The sequence below is a fragment of the Oryzias latipes genome, chromosome 23, assembly GCF_053564925.1.
Source record: "Oryzias latipes strain Hd-rR chromosome 23, Olatipes_Hd-rR_3.1".
Taxonomy (NCBI): domain Eukaryota; kingdom Metazoa; phylum Chordata; class Actinopteri; order Beloniformes; family Adrianichthyidae; genus Oryzias; species Oryzias latipes.
The window spans coordinates 26,967,994-26,982,706 of record NC_136259.1 but is presented as its reverse complement, the minus strand read 5'-3'; the positions used below and the strand labels follow the sequence as shown (position 1 = coordinate 26,982,706).

General features: G+C 46.8%; 2 protein-coding genes across 4 annotated transcripts in view; one reads left to right on the top strand and one right to left on the bottom strand.

Annotated features, from left to right (window-relative positions):
• The first annotated feature begins 4,666 nt into the window (after positions 1–4,666).
• On the top strand, positions 4,667–9,830 carry ovch1 (ovochymase 1). Its single transcript, XM_023952386.2, has 13 exons — positions 4,667–5,079; positions 5,684–5,761; positions 5,889–6,072; positions 6,453–6,528; positions 6,880–7,069; positions 7,137–7,276; positions 7,595–7,745; positions 7,820–7,858; positions 7,926–8,148; positions 8,241–8,398; positions 8,473–8,571; positions 9,207–9,340; positions 9,448–9,830. Exons 1-13 carry the CDS (start codon positions 5,025–5,027, stop codon positions 9,604–9,606), a joined length of 1,686 nt encoding a protein of 561 aa, XP_023808154.1. The 5' UTR covers positions 4,667–5,024; the 3' UTR covers positions 9,607–9,830.
• The window catches only part of stab2 (stabilin 2), a 31,606-nt gene continuing 26,605 nt past the window's right edge, over positions 9,713–14,713 (bottom strand). The window contains exons 56-68 of one of the 3 annotated variants that reach the window (XM_023952379.2): positions 14,396–14,545; positions 14,226–14,330; positions 14,021–14,128; positions 13,471–13,664; positions 13,260–13,401; positions 12,843–12,976; positions 12,607–12,772; positions 12,104–12,210; positions 11,907–12,026; positions 11,687–11,833; positions 11,484–11,594; positions 11,277–11,411; positions 9,713–10,092 (exon numbers count right to left, since the gene is read on the bottom strand). In XM_023952379.2, coding sequence (XP_023808147.1) covers positions 9,970–10,092; positions 11,277–11,411; positions 11,484–11,594; positions 11,687–11,833; positions 11,907–12,026; positions 12,104–12,210; positions 12,607–12,772; positions 12,843–12,976; positions 13,260–13,401; positions 13,471–13,664; positions 14,021–14,128; positions 14,226–14,330; positions 14,396–14,545 — 1,742 coding nt within the window. In that variant the 3' untranslated portion in view covers positions 9,713–9,969. The remainder of the gene's footprint in view (positions 10,093–11,276; positions 11,412–11,483; positions 11,595–11,686; positions 11,834–11,906; positions 12,027–12,103; positions 12,211–12,606; positions 12,773–12,842; positions 12,977–13,259; positions 13,402–13,470; positions 13,665–14,020; positions 14,129–14,225; positions 14,331–14,395; positions 14,546–14,713) is intronic. The other 2 variants (XM_023952381.2, XM_078941624.1) reach the window with 2 other exon arrangements.

Below are 14,713 nucleotides of genomic sequence, written 5' to 3'. Positions count from 1 at the left end.
GACTGCATGCTCCTCTAATCATCCTGGAGCATTTGGACTGCTGGAGGCTGGACACTATAGGACACTTGCTCAATAAACATTTTGAAAACTTGCATCTGGTAGTTCAGCTCCTTACACAGAATCTGATCCACTAGAATCAACCTGTGTCACAGCCGTCAAGCCAGCCGTCATTCAGGGGGGTATTCCAGAAAGCAGGTTATGCTAGCTCCCACGGTATGTTTGAGGCTAAGGAAGTTGATAACCTCAGCTTTCGGTTCCAGAAATGGAGGTATGTTTGAGGGTAGGTCAAGTTGCCATAGCAACTCATGCTCTGAACAAAACCTGGTCTGGAGCAGGTTTAGTTGAAGGTTAGTTTGTTTTCAGAGAGGTGAAGCAGCATGGCGTGTCCATTTGAAGATGATTTAGTGGATGAAGAAGCTCAGATAATACTTTTTCCACCATGAGAGGCTGATAAGACCACATATGGATGTTGGAAAGAGAAACTTTATACTTTGATCTAACTTCATTATTTGCTTCAGTTAAGATAAATCATTTTTTTGTTAAGTTAGATTAAAAATAAAACGTAGTTTTCAGACAGTTGTTTTACTTTCATTCAAATTAATTCAATTAAGTAGGTGTAACGTTGGTCCTGCTGTTAGATCGACACCGCAAAGGATTGTGGGATACTATTCCCTTTGCCTGTCTGGACGGATTTGGGTTTAAGTGTGGATTTGTGACCAAATGTGTTTAGTTGTTTAGCTGTTTTGCTGAGTTGTTTAGTCCTACTGTGCTTATGTCTCTGCACCATGAGGGAGAGTGAAGGAGAGGATGATCAGTTTATATAGCACCCCTACAGGAGGTTGATGTAATGGCAATGATGGAAAATTCTTCAATGAATTTGTGCACAATGTGCATTTTTTCTCCCGTCCTTTTTATTGTTATACAAATGAGAATATCTGCCGGCTCATACTTAGACATATGAGGGAACAAGAAATATAATTAATTATGATGGAAAAAAGATTAATTGAATTGGAGTAATATGACATTTAGTTAGCTAAATACATAAATTTGAGTTGTATAAACAATTATTGAGTTTTATAGACGTAAGAAATCAGGTTGAATAAATTTAACTCAAGTATTTGTTACCAATAGAAGTAATTCATTTAAGGTGGCAAAATTGGATAAGTTTTATATATATATATATATATATATATATATATATATATATATATATATGCATCACAATGAAAATAGAAATGAGATCAGAAACTTGTGCGTTTACTTTGTCTGTTCTTTGTCTCCAAGCAGAAACTCTTTCTTTTGCTGATGATGCAGCCGTGTTACTTTTTTGATGGACGTATAATCTTCATACGCCGTCATTAAAATCTCAGACTCCGTCTCACTGAAGTATAGCCTCTCTTTTTTTCTTCACGTGTTTCCATGGTGACTCCAGAAATCAGCGATCTATTGAGAATGTCTTTGTGTACCTGCTGTGCACGTGCATTAACCCAGGGTTACCAAGTGGAGCGTGATTACGCTAACTCATATCCGGTCTTTTGGAACCGACATACCCAGAGTAAGCAAGTTCAGGCGGATTTCAGCCAGAGTTCAGGCTTAAAGTCAGGCTAGTTTAAACATGCTTCCTGGAATACCCCCCAGATCTGCGGTGTCAAATGAGCCGCTCCTTAATTTTCACTGCTCTCGCATTCTCAGCTTTACAGAGCGACCACGGCTGAAATCCCTATTCGGTTTTCAAAATAATTTTACAACAGTGAAAAGTCAAATGAATCATTGACAAAAAATACACACTATTCTTATCAAATAAAATGTTTTTAAAAAAAAGGCTTTGATAAAATTGAGTGTTTATAAACACACTCCCAACCATATAGCCCATTCATTTATGTAAATGGTAAATGTAATTTAAATGTTCACATGTGGACATGTTATGATGTTGGATTTTGTTATATTCAGTACAAAACTTTATAATGACGTATAAAGTGTAAACTTGATCTAAATGTCAATGCTGTTTGATATTTGTCACAACATAGCATCTTATGACAGAGATGCAATGTTTGACACACTATAGTTCAGTATTCATGTTTGAAATCTCCAATATTTTACATTTTCGCAAGTGCTGAGCGTCTTTTTCTGTCAAAGATGAGATGTTTGAGACACAGTAGTTTAGGATTTTACCGATTGCGATTGGACTTTGTGAAAATGTAAAATATTTGGGATTTCAAACATGAATAACTCAAATTTTCTACAGTAAAAGTGCCTGGAAATGTCAGTCATTGTACCAAGCATAGTCCTGAAGAGAAATGAAGGAGCTCCTGGGGCCTGTTTCAGAAAGGAGGTTCGACCAACTCTGAGGTTAAACTTGAACTCTGAGTTGGTCAATCCAGAGATTAACAACTCTGAGTTTTCTGTTTCAGAGAAGCTGATCAGAGTTAGGTCAATCAACTCTGAGTGGACTGATTCAGAGTTTAGCGTGCGCACCGCGACTATAAGAAGCCATTATCAATGGAGCGCAGATATCACGAGTCACCATGGCAACCGTGAAAAAAAGAGGTCTGCGTATTTTTCTCCAGCTGAACTTGACGTGCTGCTGCAGAGTTACAGTGAATATGAGCAAATATTCCAGAAGAAAAGCAACACCGCTGCATCTGCAAAACAGAGACAGTGAGCGTGGAAAACATAGCTGCTCCAGTTAATGCGCAAGTTTGCATTTAAATCATTGTTATAAAATATTGACTGTAATAACTTTTTAAATAGTGTAAGGTGTGAAATAAAAAATGGTGATATTTAGGTTTACTTTTGAAGTGTTTTTCCTGGTGTAAATGCATGAAATGCTGCATAGTGTTCAGAACCAATCTGGGGGGAAATGCATTTAACGTCGGTAATGTTTAGAGGACTTTTTTGTTAACCTTCCCCTCTTGGTCAGTTTAATATTAATACATTCAATTGTGTTTTTAAAAGTGACCTTTTGTCTACTGTTGAACCTTTCGCTGCGCGAAGACTTCTCCTTTCTTTTCTCTCGTCTTTCCGACCGTGGTCAGAAGCGCAGGGGAGATTTCCTTCAGGGCTGAAGGGAATTCTCCTTCGGGGTTCACTTCCCGTTTGAAACCCTCAACCTCCAGAGCGGATTAAGAATGACTCCAAAACAGTTATTCTGGGAATGACACCTTCTCTTTATTTAACGAAGTGCTCCGTCCTCCGAACACACAATAATTACAACGCACACACCTCCGCTCCGTGCTCACCCCCCCCCCCCCCCCCCATCTGCACCTGCACTCGCCCCTCCCCTTGTCTCTCGTGGATCGCACCCCGCTCAGCACACACACACTGCAACACTACCCTTGTATTGATCAAGTGGTATAGGTTTATACGGGATTAAGAAAGTAAGCAGTGCTAGCAAATTGTGTTTCCATAAAATAATTGTTACATTAATCTAATCCAATGTCCCTGATTTCATTTTCACGTAGATGCAATCCTGCAGGAATTAAAAGAACATGGCAGCAGTTAAAAGTGAAAAAGAAATCGAGTCTTCTCAAAATCCTCGCACGACGTAAATGTAATTCTCTATGAATTAATGCAGCCTCCTCGTCTATTGGGTCCTCCAGAAAAGGACAAGCCATTCTTGTCACTTGTCTCTGTGTGACGGAAATGTGGGCAATGAAGGTTAAAGTGAAAAATACCGCTTCGTCTTTAAAAAGGGGAGGGGACCGGCAGAAACCTTGAGTTTAGAGAATAAAACCTGCTCCCGACCAGGTTAGGTTCACAGCATAAGTAACCATGGACACTGACTCCGAGTAGAAGTTACCTCTCTTTCAGAAACGGGTTTGACTTACTCTGCTTTCTCTGGTTTAACAAACCTCCCATTCTGAAACAGAAAACCCAGGGTTTCCCTGATTTCAGGGTTAACATACTCAGAGTTTACACTAAACCTCCTTTCTGAAACAGGCCCCAGGACTGGATTATGGCAAAATATTTTGTATTTTGTCCTTCAATCATTTATTTGACTTCTCAGTGTTTTAAACTTATTTTGAAAACTGGAAAGGGATTTCAGCCGCGTTCACTCAGTTCCTGTAAAGCTGAGAATGCAAGAGCACTAAAAACTCAGGAGCGGCTCATTTGACACCGCAGATCTGAATGACGGATCAAACATCTTGAAGCTGCTTCCACTCCATCAGCCGTGTTCTCCTTCCATCTTTTCTCCTGATCACACAAGAGATCCTCCTCCTTCTGTCCATCAACTCTCTATTTCTCCTTCAGTCAAAGTTCTGCTCCAATGTCTTCATTCCTGACTTTGCCGTCCTCCTCTTCTTTCTCCAACAGTCGTCCAGTCTCCTCCCTGAAGGTTCGTGTTCATGTGTGTGTGTGTGTGTGTGTGTGTGTGGGGGGGGGCTACACATTATTTTTGTGATTCACTAAGAAACCTCGGTCAGTGTGTTTTCCCGGATGAAGAGGACTAACATCTCCTTGTCCTTCCTGCCTAGTGTTTTATTTCTGTTTTTGTTTTATTAACAAACTGGATCATTTTGTTGCCATAAATACTTTCATCGCAGAGAAAGGGGGGGGGGGGGGGGGTCCGCTCCTTCCCTCAGCAGCTATGAATTACCCATCAGTGGTCACGCTCACCTGGCTGCAGAGCGTGCAGTTACATTCTGACGCCAGAAGATGGCCCTGCCCACTAAACTGATTCAATAGCTAAATTCAAGTTTGGTTCTAATTCGGTATAAAAGCACAAGCTTCAGTATTTCGTGCAGCTCAAAGAGGAACTACATTACCTTTGGCGCGCGCTCAGTGCGTGTGTACCTTCTGGAGCGAAAACATAAGCTACAAAAACGTCACAGACCGCGTGAGGTGGCTCTCCTCCATTCAGTGCTCAATAGCACTAAAGTCTGCCATTAGATCAGAGCGGGCAGGTGTGTTTGAGGCCACACCCCCTCCAGCGAACGCATGTGTTTGGACGGACAGGTGTGTGCAATCTGGTGCATCACCTCGGAAGACTCCGGACGCAGCAGCTCCGCGTTGAAGCCGCAGACATGCCGCCGCGTGCGCTTGGGCTCCTGGTGGGAGTTCTGCTCTCAGTTCGGACAGGTGAGATCAGAGCTGTAAAGTGTTGTCTTCATTAAGTGAAGCCATAAACATGAGCAGGGTTCGGGAGTAGAACAACATAGAGCTGTTTATGGACCGGAACCTTTGAAACCCGTCCTTTTGCTCTTCCCTGGATCTTTAAGTCAAATGCTTACAGGACCAGGATGGTTTCTGATGAAGATGGTCCATGAAGACCTGTCAGACAGGACCAGGATTCTTCGCTCTGCTCCTCTGAGGGTTTTTTCTCGTTTATTGGTCTTGGAATTACAAAAAGGATCACATTTATATTTGGGCGGGCAAGGCACCCCAAAGTCCACCCATGGGTCCTTTTCTTCCATTATTCTCTTGTTCTGCGTCTTTGGTAAAACATCACGATGCGTTTTGTCTGCTGCAGGAAAGGGTGGGTCGGGTCCATGGGTGGTTTCTGCGAGGGTCCAGTCCAGAACAGGATCATGGACCTCATTGAGGAACAGAACAGTTGAACCTTGAAACGTGGTTTTTGGACAGTGGGAGCAGACGTGGGGAGAAGCTGTGAGGGGGTGGTCCAGACCCGTACTTTAAACTGTTTTGGATCTTCAGAGGGCTGATCTGGACTATTTGTTCTCAGGCGGAAGCTGGAACTGGACCCAGAACCAGAGGACTGAAAGCCTGCAGGAACCGTTCTCTGGACGCTTTGGCTTCAGTGGTGAGTTTCAGATGAAGCTTCTTGTCCCTAAAGCTGAGCGGACCAGATATTTTCCCTGCACCTCCTCTGAGGTGGTCCATCTCTAACTTGGAAGCTGAACTTCCTGTTTTGTCTGTTTGCTGCTCAGAGCTGGCGGGGGTCCGGGCCTTCCCTCCGGAGCTAGAAATGGAGACCAGGATCATTGGGGGGCAGGAGGCCTGGGCTCACTCGTGGCCCTGGCAGGTCTCGCTCCAGTTTTCCACAATGCCAACCTGTGGGGGGGCCATCATTGCTCCAGAGTGGGTGGTATCTGCTGCTCACTGCTTCAGCAGGTCAGGTGGATTAGCGTTTGGGGGTGGACTACAGGGCAGGTTCATTTTCAAACTGGCATCCTGGTCACCATGGTAACCCCATGGGCCCTAAATTAAGGCTATGCAGACCATGCTTAGACTGGCCGTTTCCATGGTAACAGTAAATGTTTGTTCTGGAGGTGGAGCGTGGATCCATAGATTTAGCTTTTCTGATGCCGTTTTAGAGACAACACAGCTTCCTCCGTGATCAGATTTCATTCCTGCCACCAGGGGGTCAGAGTCTGTGGTCTGCACCTGCAGCTACCGTTCTGGTTCTGTCCAGAGTCTGCACCCTAAAAAGCAGATGCTCATGAGTCCATCAGAACCACGGAAAATTCCTGCTGGAACTCTTGTGTCCACAGGTTCAACACTGAATCTCTGTGGACCGTTCTGGCAGGGAAACATGACCTGGACAAGCCCCAGGAGACAGAGGAGCAGGTGAGTCCAGGCCAGAACCCAAGTCCCAGTAGAACCAGATCTTCAGCGCAAGCTTGGCAGGAAGTGGTATTATTGAAATAAAAATCTAATATATTAGAATTTCTGTTTTTATATAAGTGAAATTCTTGTTTCAGTTGTCAGTTCAGTGCAGTTTGGTCATGAATTTCAAAACTGGTTAAAACTTAGATTAGATTACAGTGAGAATAGTTTTTTTCTTGAAAGGTGGGGTTTTACCTGCTAAACCTCTGTTCATGCTGTTGGATGCTTCATGGAGCATAAATGGATGGATGTTGGATGGATGCTCATACTGGCCAGTTTCTCTTCTCTTCCCTGAAACTCTGCACTTTTCAGCGGGTCCAGGTCTCGAAGATCGTCACTCATCACCAGTACAACACTCGCACTAAAGAGTGCGACCTGGCTCTGCTGAAGCTCGAGCGCCCGCTGGTATTCAACGAGTTTGTTCGGCCCATTGACCTCTGGATGACCCCGCTGCCCGAGCACATGAAGTGCACCATCACCGGCTGGGGCTCCACCCAAGAGAGTGAGGACTCCTTCATCCCAGGAATAGGACCTCATGAGTCCTCTTTGAAAAAACGCTCTTCTTTCAGACGGTCCCCGAGTCAACCGCCTGCAGGAGGTGAACGTCAGCATTCTGGCCTTCGATGTCTGCAATGAGTACTACAAAGGCAGGATCATGCCGTCCATGTTCTGCGCCGGCAAAGACGAAGGAGGCCTGGATGCCTGCCAGGTGTGGGCACTAAGGTTCCTCAGGTTCTCGCAATGTTTTCTGTTTCTATCCAGCAGGCTTTGAATTCTTCATTTTGTCAAACGTCTTGGTTTTTTTTGGTGGTGGGGGGTCATATCTCCCACCCCCACCACCTGTCCTTCATTCTCCATTTCCTGTCCAGACTCTCCTTCAGGATGGTGGTTCTTTCTCCTGCACAATTCTGAAAGTTTCTACTCTGGGAATTAACCCCCCCCCCCCCCTCCAATGGGGTGAAGCCCCTCATCATGACTGCAGAGGAGATGGTTCTGGTGCTGACATGAACTCTGTCTGGACATTTAGGGAGACTCTGGAGGCCCGCTGTCCTGCTTCACTGGGACCCGACATAAGCTGGCAGGCGTGGTGAGCTGGGGGGTCGGTTGTGGTCGAGCCAGAAAGCCTGGAGTCTACTCCAAACTGCAGCAGCACATCCTGTGGATGTCTGACATCATAAGTCAGTTGTGTGGGTGTTTGTACTTGGATCAGATCAGATGAGTCCTGCTTTTCACAGCTTCTCTTCTCCTGCAGACGAGGTGAAGGAGGCCCAGGTGGACCTCACAGGAGCAGGTGTGTTTCCCAGCAGAGGTCAGGTGTGTTGCTGGTGTCCTCCACGTTTCCATAATCTGCCTTTCAGAGACGGCGTGTGGGAAACTGCAGCCCTCTAGCTGTGAGCGGGCTCCAAGCTTGGCCAGCATCTCTGTGTCCAGGAGGGGGGCGGTGTGGGTGGACAATGTTACAGAGTCCTGCCCCTTCTCCTGGCCCTGGATGGTCAGCCTGCAGTCAAACAGGAAGCACTTCTGCAGCGGTGTTCTGATCCATCAGCGTTGGGTGCTTACAGCCAAACACTGCAGTGTCAGGTGACCCCCCCCCCCCCCCCCCACACACACACACACAGGACCTTTTTGGTTTTTTTGGAGAGGGGTTGGTGCTGACTTCTGTTTTTCTCCAGTGCTAAAGAGGACGTGGTGGTTCTGGGGGTCCATGACCTGAAGTTAACGTCAGTTCAGACTGTTCTAGTGGACGAGGTCTTTAGCCCCGTTAACGATGCCGGCTTCCCGCCACATTCTGATCTGTCTCTGCTGCGCCTCAGTGCATCAGCCAGATTTGGTACAAAAAAGATCCAATCCTACTGATGGGTTCTGAATTAGATCTGCGATTCCCGCCTCCTGGTTCTGTTTTAGGTCCACACGTGTCTCCAGTTTGCATCCCTGAGGAGGACGAGGAGCTGGATGACAGCTGGACCTGTGTCGTTGCTGGCTGGGGGAAAGTCCAGACATCAGGTATGCAGAAGAGGCGGAGCTGCTGGAGATGATCTGTGCTAACCTGAGATACAGGTGTTCCAACCACACCCCTGGGTGCAACACTGCAATATTCCTACTGAGGAACTAATGAAGAACTTCTTACAAGTGGAAGGAAGCTGCAGGCCTCTCTTCGCTGCATCATATTTACTCGGCAGACATTTTCATACCTTCTCGGCGTTACCGCCTTTTCATATTTGTGCTACATTTCTTCCCTTTGGTCTGTGGAAAATCCACCTGCAGGCAAACTACAGTCAACTGCATCAGAGTTCATCTGCAAGGAGAGAGCTTTACTTCCAAGAAGACCAGAGTTCAGAGAAGCTTTCACACCTCCCAAACCAGATCCAGATTAGATCTGCCATAAAGTCTAAACGCTGCAGAAACTAACATTTGAGGGTGAATCAACTGTGAAGAATGATTGACTTAAGCGCCCGCCATTAAGGCGTGCCGTCTAGCCGGTCTTTCATTAACCCTCTTGCAGCTTTTTAAAGGATGTGCATCTGATTCAGGCGGAGAACAGATGTTTAAAATCAACAGGACACCTACCACCTGGTCTGCAGCCCCCCGCCCATTAGACATTAAGACTGACACGCCTCCCTCCCGCTTTGTTTCTGCAGAGGCCTTAAATCCGGACCGGCTGCACCACGCCGAGTTGACCCTGGTCAACGAGTCCACCTGCATCCAGAAATGGGGCGATCTCATTACTGACTACCACATCTGCTCTCACCCAGTGGGATCGGCTTCCTGCATGGTGGGAACCTTTCAGGTTTTGGAAGGAACAGGAGAACATGCTCCCCTTTCCTGGGTTTCAGAAATTTTCCTCTGTTGGTGGATCCTCAGATGTTCTGTTCTCTGCAGGGAGATGCTGGAGCTCCTCTCTTCTGTCGGAAACACGATTCCTACTTCCTGTTTGGTGTGGTTACGTGGGGCAGTTGGAGGTGCAGCGCTAACAAACCTGCCATTTTCACCCGTGTGGCAGACTTCCTTTCATGGATCAGTGATGTGATTGACGTCTGAGCTTTCAAGCTCATTAGAAGCTCCATGTTTTCCTCTTTTGGTCTGTTTTGAGCGGCCCACTTCCCGCTTTCATGTTTCACAGACAAGTAGAAGCGCAGAATTGAAATAAAGTTTGAAACAGTCCGGAAGTCTTTATTGACATTTGTTCAATGAATTTCATCAGTGTAGCTGAACTGATCCTGGACTCACATCTGACAAAAGGAGAAGGTTGGATCTGGTTCAGAGGGCTCGGTCCTCCTGCAGCGGCTGCTGGGGCCCTTCCCTCCCTCACCTGGTGCACATTGCTCCTGTAATCAGTTTATTTTAACTTTTGCTTCAACTCTCAGGCTTTTATTTGGGGGAGGAGTGTCAAGCAGACCATGGTCACAATAGAAGCCCTGAACTGATCGGACCCTCGTCGTGCAGCTCAGACGGTTGGTCTTCATAAACCGGGTTGCAGATGCTGCGGCTGCTGGTAGCGGTTGCAGATGCATCTCCATCTTCTTCCTATTGGACCGAAACAGTCAGCAGTGACCGGATCATCTGACCTTCAGAAGGAATGTAGTCATTTCCAGAAATTCCATTTAACCCTTGTGCTATATTAGATGACCCCCCCCCCCCCCCCTTCCATTGAGGTGTTCTCCCTACCATGACAAAGGTGGATAAAGGTGGAAAGATTTCATGTAATCCATGGACACCAGTGAAGATCACAAATCATTGAAGAAAAAAGGTTCAGAGCACTGTCTAGTGGGTCTAGATGACCCAACACCCAATGTCAAAGTGTCTGGGATACCACAAGGGATAAATGTGTGCATGTTGACTAAATGGTTCTAATCCCAGGTTTCACATATGTTGATGCCTTTGGGCAAAATGACTGGCTTTCCCTGTGAGAAATTTTACGTTCTCTTAGGATAAAAGTTCCTGCTAAAAGCAAATTAGGTAAATCTATTCTCAAGATCAACAAAATGATATTTAGTCAGCATTGACTAGTTACAGGACAGACGGACGGATGTTACAGCATCAATGGATGGATAGATGGATGTTCCAGCAGGTCATGGTTTTGTCAGTTGTCTCCATCATGTCATGGAATTTGTTCAGATGCAGTCTGACTGAGAAAACCTTCACAAACCTCAGTCGCTCTCAGCCTCTAGAGGTCGTGACCTAGAATGAAGCTTGTTTATCGACCAGAGTGGACTGATGCTCTCGTGGATCTTAAAACGCTCACTTTTATCGCTTTGATGGAAATAAATTCCTTACAATCCCACTAACGTTGAAAAGATTTGTGTGGCCCATTCCTGCTTCCATGTTTCATGGACAAGTAGAAGCCTTGTTAAAGTATCTCGTTGTTCTTCACTGTTTGGCATCTGCCTTCAGGTGTCGCCACAGTGGATCAGCTTCCACTGAGTCACAGCTGGTTTGGCAGAAATTTTTACACCCGATTCCTCTTCTGACACAACCCTGTATTTTACCCTGGCTGGGGACCGACACAGGAAGACTTGGCCCCCCTTGTGGCCAAAGGATTGGATGAAGCTCATTGCACCTCCTGGGAATCAAACCCTGGTTTCTCATGCACCAGTCCTACATGCAGACCACTGAACCCTCTGGCCGGGGTTTGTCATTCAGACTGACTTTGGACAGAATTCCAGAGTTTCTGTAAACACAGACCCACAGACAGAAACCTGCTAGCTCACCTTGAAGTAGTGGAACTGAAAAGGTTTGCTCCTCTGCCTGTAGAAGTGATAGGCAACAAATGCCACTCCAACCATCAGAAGGGCCAGAAGGACTGCCCCCACACCCACCCCCGCCTGGTGTGCCACATGCATCTGCTGAATCAACATGAGAGCCGCAGTTCAGCAGTGAGAACTCCAGAATGAAGGGTTATCGCTGACATCACAAACCTCTTGATTAGGGGGTGGAGCTTTCAAAGGTCCCAGTAGAACATGAATCAAACCGTTAGAAGCTTGGATGTTGGAATCAATGATAAAGTGCTCGTTAACGTAACGTGACGCCTGTGAATATGAAAAAAAGACCAACTTTTGGAGAACTTTCGTAGAACGTTTTTTGAGTGACACTGAGAAGCCATACAAGCCCTGATTCTGACCAGGGAGGACGGATCAAGTAGGTCTGCCACGCCCAGAACGGTAAGACCACCCACTCGCGTTCTGATGCGAGTGCCATTCTTCAGTTGGCTGATGGGAAGCGCCTGACCCTCCGAGAGGTGGAACTCGATGTCACGCTGTGAGAGAGTCTGCAGACATGCACAGATGAGAGCAGCTCAGGTGAGATCATAACGGCCCTGACTTACCTGCAGCATGACTCACCTGGTTACTGGGGAGGCCACTGTTGTCAGGTACAAACAGGGTGGACTGAACTGCAGGGTCACCGAGGCGTTTGACAAACTGGCGGCCGGACTTGGACGTCTGGGAGTAATTTAGGATTTGCTTGGTTGGAGGAAAGACCAGATTAGGATCATGTGACCGAAAGCGGATCCTAAATTTGCTGGAAAACTGTCACTTACTGTGAGGAAGTTAGAAAAGCTGGGCGTGGACTTAAGGACCTGCATCAGGTTACCAGCACAGCCAAAACCGTCTCCGATATAACCAGGTTTACACTGACATTCCACATCTGAAACACAGTTTTAGAACTAAAGTCCAAGTCCTACCCTTGGGGAATTTGACTCTCGTCTTTTTCTTCCAGGTTCAGTTCTAGTAAACATCAAATCTCTGATTATGAAAAGGTATGATGCCATTCTGGGATCCTGCTTGGATAAATGGGGAATGACCTTCATAAATGTCAGACTGAAACTGCGTTACATTTCCAAATGATGTTGTGTTCTACTGACTACCCATTAAAAAAGTCCATTGACAGGGTGGAACCCAGATCCCTTTTCTACAGAGTCCAGTTGAATTCTCTGGACCGAGACTCACACACCTTGTATTTGAGAGGATTATCCCTGAAGTTGTGTGCTAAGGGTTGGTGTCCCCACCTACCCCAAACTCAAGGCCAACCCGACCCTCTCACCCTTCATCCGGTAACAGAAGCCGTCCCAGGTCTCGCTCAGGTTTTTGCGGAACCCGTAGTCCACAATACCCACATGTCCAAAGCCACATTTGGGGTTAGAGTAGGTAGTGGGGTATGCAACTCGCGCTTGGTCCAACCAGCCAGCAGCACACATGTTCAAGCCCCCCTTGACAAAAACAGTAATTAGAGGGCACGTCATCAGTGGCTGCTTCCCTGGCCGTTCTGTCTTCACTGACCTGCTGAGCATGGTGAAGCTGGGAGAGCGTGGCCAAGGACCCTCCCTCTATGATGCAAACCTGCTGAGCTGCAGCATAGGTCAGTTTATACTGACCGGCTTTGGAGCGGACATGAAACACACCAAACAGTTTATCTGCACACAGGAACAACATGGCGTTAAAGCCTGAAGACAGTAAGGAGCAGTAAAGAGAAACGTGACCATCTCTACTGAACAAATGAAGGAACAGCTGAGAGAGGTCCATCTGCTGCTCCAAACTCCAAACCTGCAGAAAAAGCTCATGCCGTTGGGAAAAAGTAGATGTCAAAGTGCTGGCATGTAGAATTCACGCCACAAAAGCAACAATAAGACCAGATTTGAAAAAAAACATGATGATGGTAAAGCCATGCCACAGAGTGCTGTCAGGTTTCACGCTGACCTTCAAAGTGGAGATCAGAACATCTGGCATCTGAGTGGCACCCCCCATTGTCCTGGAGACAGCGGCTAACGGGAATCTGCATGAGTTCGCAGCTCACGCCATCTCCAAGGTAGTTGTCCTTACAGGCGCACTTCTTTTTTCCCTGTTGTCACACACAACCTTTAGCACGTGGGACACGTCTGAGGTGTTATGGTAACTGGGACGTGCTCACCGGAGCCGTCATGATGCAGGTGGCATGCTCGTGGCAGCCACCGTTGTCCCCAAAAGAACAGGGATCCACCGGCACGCAGGTGAAACCATCTCCAGAGTGACCATCCAGACAAGTGCAGTTCACATTCTCCCCCTCCTGAGAACACGTGGCTTCTTTGGCACAGCCCCCATTCCAGATGCTACAGACGTCCATCACTGCAGAAACACAGAGGTTAAACACGGTAAAGCTTCCCATTTGTGGAATCACTGAGGGTTTTATTGAAAGGTTCAGGTTCTAAGTGAAAACTGGTCAGAACTGATCTCAAAAGCTTGGATCTACTCAAGCGTCTGATGAGCATGGACGGATCCAGTCGGCACCTGTGTTTTGACAACAGCTGGTGGGAGATCCACTCTTTTCCTTTTAATGTACTGCCTCAGAGATTGAACTTTTGCCGTTTTATTTTTTATTTCTCTTCAAACCAATATAATTTAGGAAAGGTTTCTCTCACTGCAGTACACGTTCATTTAACGCTTGCAGGTTTCCTAAAGGTGAGAACAAGGCGGGGTTGTACCTGTGCAGGTAAATCCATCCCCTTGGTGAAAAGAGCGACACACACAGGTATTATTGTCCTTGCAGATGGCTTTTGGAGAGCAGGCGGGTGAGCACTCAAACACTTCAGCTGCAAAGACACACATACGGTGAGGCTCCTCCCCCAATGCTGGACAAGCATCACTGCATCACAGTGAAGGTCACATCAATGTTTCAACGTTTCTCACTTTGCTGCTCGTCACATTGCTCTCCGGTCCACCCGCGCTCACAGAAACACAGACCTGAGCCATGCACTCCTTCGTCACATGACCCGTGAGCGGAGCATTTACAGGCTGGAACACATAGAGTTGACATGAAGACAAGCACAAGCTCCTCCCATCTGAAGCCTGCTCCTCACCTTTACATGTGGGGCCATAGAAACCAGGTTTGCACTGGTTACAGGCTGTACCTCCAAACCCAGCCTGGCAGGTGCAGGTACCGTTACCCAGGTGACCATCGTCACATTTCCCACGGTTGCTGCATGGAGAGTGGATACCTCCAGGACAGACTGGACAGAGGACAGAGAGGACATCTCCTGTTCATATGAATGTCAGTGATGTCACTCAAGTAGGCAGGTGAAGGGTGCAGGACATAAGGACAAACAGTGAGACAGGCAAACTGATTGGGGTTTGCTCCGCCCACTCAACAACATGCCAAAAGCAGGTGATTGGGCAGC